General features: G+C 46.7%; 1 protein-coding gene across 5 annotated transcripts in view; it reads left to right on the top strand.

The window, feature by feature from the left end:
• TRAPPC4 (trafficking protein particle complex 4) overlaps positions 1 to 3562 on the top strand; it is a 14219-nt gene that overhangs the window by 1207 nt on the left and 9450 nt on the right. For 2 of the 5 annotated variants that reach the window (XM_018566152.1, XM_018566151.1), the window contains exon 2: positions 1339 to 1513. The exons of 1 other annotated variant lie outside the window; for it this stretch is intronic. In XM_018566152.1, coding sequence (XP_018421654.1) covers positions 1339 to 1513 — 175 coding nt within the window. The remainder of the gene's footprint in view (positions 1 to 1338; positions 1514 to 3562) is intronic. 2 more of the 5 variants (XM_018566154.1, XM_018566155.1) reach the window with 2 other exon arrangements.

The following is a 3562-nucleotide window of genomic DNA, read 5'->3' as shown; positions in this document are numbered from 1 at the left end:
GGCTTACAAGTCCCCCATGTGATAGCATAGTGGCAGTGACAGGTACTTTTTAAGGTGATATTGGGGTCCAAAAGACCCCGTGTCACCTTTACACTTGAAATAAGCTATTGAAGTGCAGATCGCTTTTCAATAGCTTACAGCTGGGCTTCAGGAGCCGACCAATGACAGCTATGGGACCGGAAGTGATATAATCTGCATCGCTCCCGATCCCATAGTATGTGGATGGGCTTGGTGAACGGAGGTTCGCCGATCACCTACCAAGCTTCCCCCCTACACCAGAGAAGCCGGTCCGGGCACGTAAAAGGGGAACTGGAGCCTGGTAAACACGGCGGGGGGCGGCCCCTCTTACCGGCTCGTAAAAACGATCTGGCGACAGCTGAGCTGCCAGAGTCGGCTTTACAAGTGTAAACAGATTCGGGAGTCTGTTTAAATGGGCCTGATGCCAGTGACGTGCTCATGAAGGGGTTAAGCATATCTGATACTTTAGATCAGGGGTTGGAAAACTCTGGCCCTCCAGCTCTGGTGCAGCTACACATCCCATGATGCATTGCAAGACTTTGACAGCCACAGACATGACTGCCAGAGGCAGATCTGTGATGGGTTTTGTAGTTGCACCACAGCTGGAGGGCCAAAGTTTGCCTAACCCAGCTCTAGAGTAAGGGCTTGTATAGAGCACAACATGTTTGCTTTAAAGTGATATTGAAGTCAAAAGGATTTGAAATGCAGATGAAATCGCTTACAATGGATGCCGCTCCTTGATTTGTAAACGTTTTAATTTCCTGCTGAATCAGCTGGTCTCCTGAGCACCAGTTTTAGGGTGACTCCTTTCCTTTGTAGGATCCTATAGAGCCACCCTTGTGTGTGTCTCCACAAACACACAATAATATGAAATCACCTGCACTCCATACAGCGTACAGACCTTGGATGAAAGGTTGGTGCTTGAAGTGACAACACAGAAGGCGCCGTGTCAGATACAGTCCATAATAAAAGTCACCAGCACTCGATGATGTGTGCAAGAAGTAAAGCACTTTTCATTCAATCGTCACATGCGTCATACAGCCGTTTCAGGGCCACGCAGGGTCCCTTCTTCTGTCACTATGTCGCACATCATCGAGTGCTGGTGACTTCTATTATGGTCCACAAATACACAGCAAGGCCAGCCTCTCTGCTCCCCTCTCCTGTAGGGACTTTGATGGTGTTATGTGCAGGTTACATCTCAGCTGCTACTTTACCATAGAACTTGTATATGTGATCTCTCTTTCTTCCTGTTCTCCTGATTGTCTCCTCCATGTAACTTGTTTAGTGATGATTGTGTCTTGTGTGTATTCTCTCTTCTAGTTGGCCATTCGGTGCTCTCCATAAATGGCATTGATGTGAATGGAAGATACACGGCGGATGGAAAGGAAGTTCTGGAATTTCTGGGAAACCCCTCCAACTATCCTCTCTCTATCCGCTTTGGGCGATCTCGTCTTTCATCCAATGAGAAGCTGATGTTGGCCTCCATGTTTCACTCGTGAGTTCCTGCATTTAGTCATCCATGTTCCCCTTACTAATCCGGATTGTAGGCTTTGGTACCGATTGTTTTTTTTTTTTTATAGGAATTCATGAACAGTATATTGGGAAGAAGTAAATAAAATATAGAGGTGTCAGGGATAAGGATTGAGAGAAAAGGTATTGAGGAGAGTAATTTGATTATTATTATACAGGAATTCTATAGCGCCAACAGTTTGCACAGCACTTTACAATATAAGGGAGACATTAATATCACTATTCAAGACAAGATGGTAAGGAGGGCCCTGCCCCTGAGGGCTTACTATCTAAAAGGGAGGGGTCAGTGATTGAGGCAGAGTTGTGGATGGCTTTGTAACTGATTGTTAATATTTTGAATTTTATCCTTTGGACGACTGGAAGCCAGTGTAGGGATCGGCAGAGGGGGGTTGCGGACACTGAGCGGTTTGTTAGGTAAATGAGTCTAGCAGCTGCATTCATGATAGACTGAAGGGGGGATAGCCTGTGTAGTGGAAGGCCAATGAGGAGGGAGTTGCAATAGTCAAGACGAGAGATAACAAGGGAGTGGATGAGTAATTTTGCGGTTTTCCGGAAGGGGCGTATTTTGGAGATGTTACGAAGGTGAAGCCGGCAGGATTTGGATAGTGATTGGATGTGGGCAAGAAAGGTGATGTCCGAGTCAAGGATGACACCTAGCACCTTGGCATTGGAGGAGGGGTGGATAGTTGTGTTAACAATCTCAAGGGAAAAGTTGGGGGAAGGTGCACGGGCAGGAGGAAATATGAGCTCAGTTTTTGAGAGATTGAGCTTTAAGAAGTGTTGTGACATCCAGACGGATATGTCAGTTAGTAGATTAGTGACACGCAAGGACACTGAGGGGGAGAGTTGTGGAGTGGAAAGATAGATTTGAGTGTCATCGGCATAGAGATGGTATTGGAAGCCATGTGAGGTTATTAACTGACCAAGGGAGGAGGTGTAGATAGAGACTAGAAGGGGTCCAAGGACAGAGCCTTGGGGGACCCCAACAGAAAGAGGAGGGGAGGAGTTAGATTTGTAGGTGACACTAAGGCTGGGTTCACACCTAGGCGTATTGAATATGCGCATTTGTCGCGCGTTTCGTGCCGTGCGTTTTTACCGTGTTTCCGAGGGCTACCTGGCTGTATCCCAATGAATACGCGCGGCAAATACGCCCCAAAGAAGCTCCTGCACTTCTTTGGCCTGGTTCACACCAAATGCAGAGCAGATCCGCCCAGGTTTATGCACACGCAGTGCAGTGGGTTGTGCTGTGTTTTTGATGCGTTCAGGGCCGTTTTTGGTTAAAACAATATTATTATTTTTTTAGTTTAACATGGGCTTTCAGTGCGTTCCAGGCATTTGCATGCGTTTTTGATGCGTTTGCATACGGTCCAGAGCAGGTCAAATAGGGCTTGCTGCAGTTTTTTCACCTGCTCTGGAACTGAACGTTGGCTCAGGTAAGATTTGAAAATGAGACAGAGAAGCTGATTGGTTGCCGTGCAAATCTGCTCCAGTTTTGATAAATTCCCCCCAGAGAGTCTGTGTCTAAGGGTGTGCACACCCATGTCATTTGAGGCCTAAATGTTCTGTAGTAGCTCCTCACACATGTGACTGGAGGCAAGGTTCTTGATGCCGTGAGATATTGGCTACGCATGATTGGCCAGGGAGCACGGAAAGATGTTGGGGTGTGAAAATAACCAAGGGAGGCGCACACAGAATCACATGAGGCGGTGCTCCTCTTCTGACAGACTACTTTGGTGCTATGGCATAAAAAGCGCAGTGTGAGGCATGCCAATATATCCAAGACAGCGGCAATCCAGACAAGGAGGTCAAAAAACCCTTCACATTAGACGTCACAGGAAATATACTTGTCACATGCAGAACATGGTTACCAGTACATTATTGTAAAACACGGTGTGCGCCTCTTCATGTATAGGCCTAGGCATACAGCTCAATAACAGCTATTTCATATGGCAAATGATTTCTATTGCTGTCCATTCAGTCCTCAGATTTACACAGCTTTGGGAAGAGAAATGGT

This window comes from Nanorana parkeri, unplaced genomic scaffold (assembly GCF_000935625.1).
Source record: "Nanorana parkeri isolate BGI_ZX_2015 unplaced genomic scaffold, ASM93562v1 scaffold922, whole genome shotgun sequence".
NCBI classification, from domain to species: Eukaryota; Metazoa; Chordata; class Amphibia; order Anura; family Dicroglossidae; genus Nanorana; species Nanorana parkeri.
The sequence above is the reverse complement of the archived record's forward strand: the minus strand, read 5'-3'. Positions and strand labels throughout refer to the sequence as shown.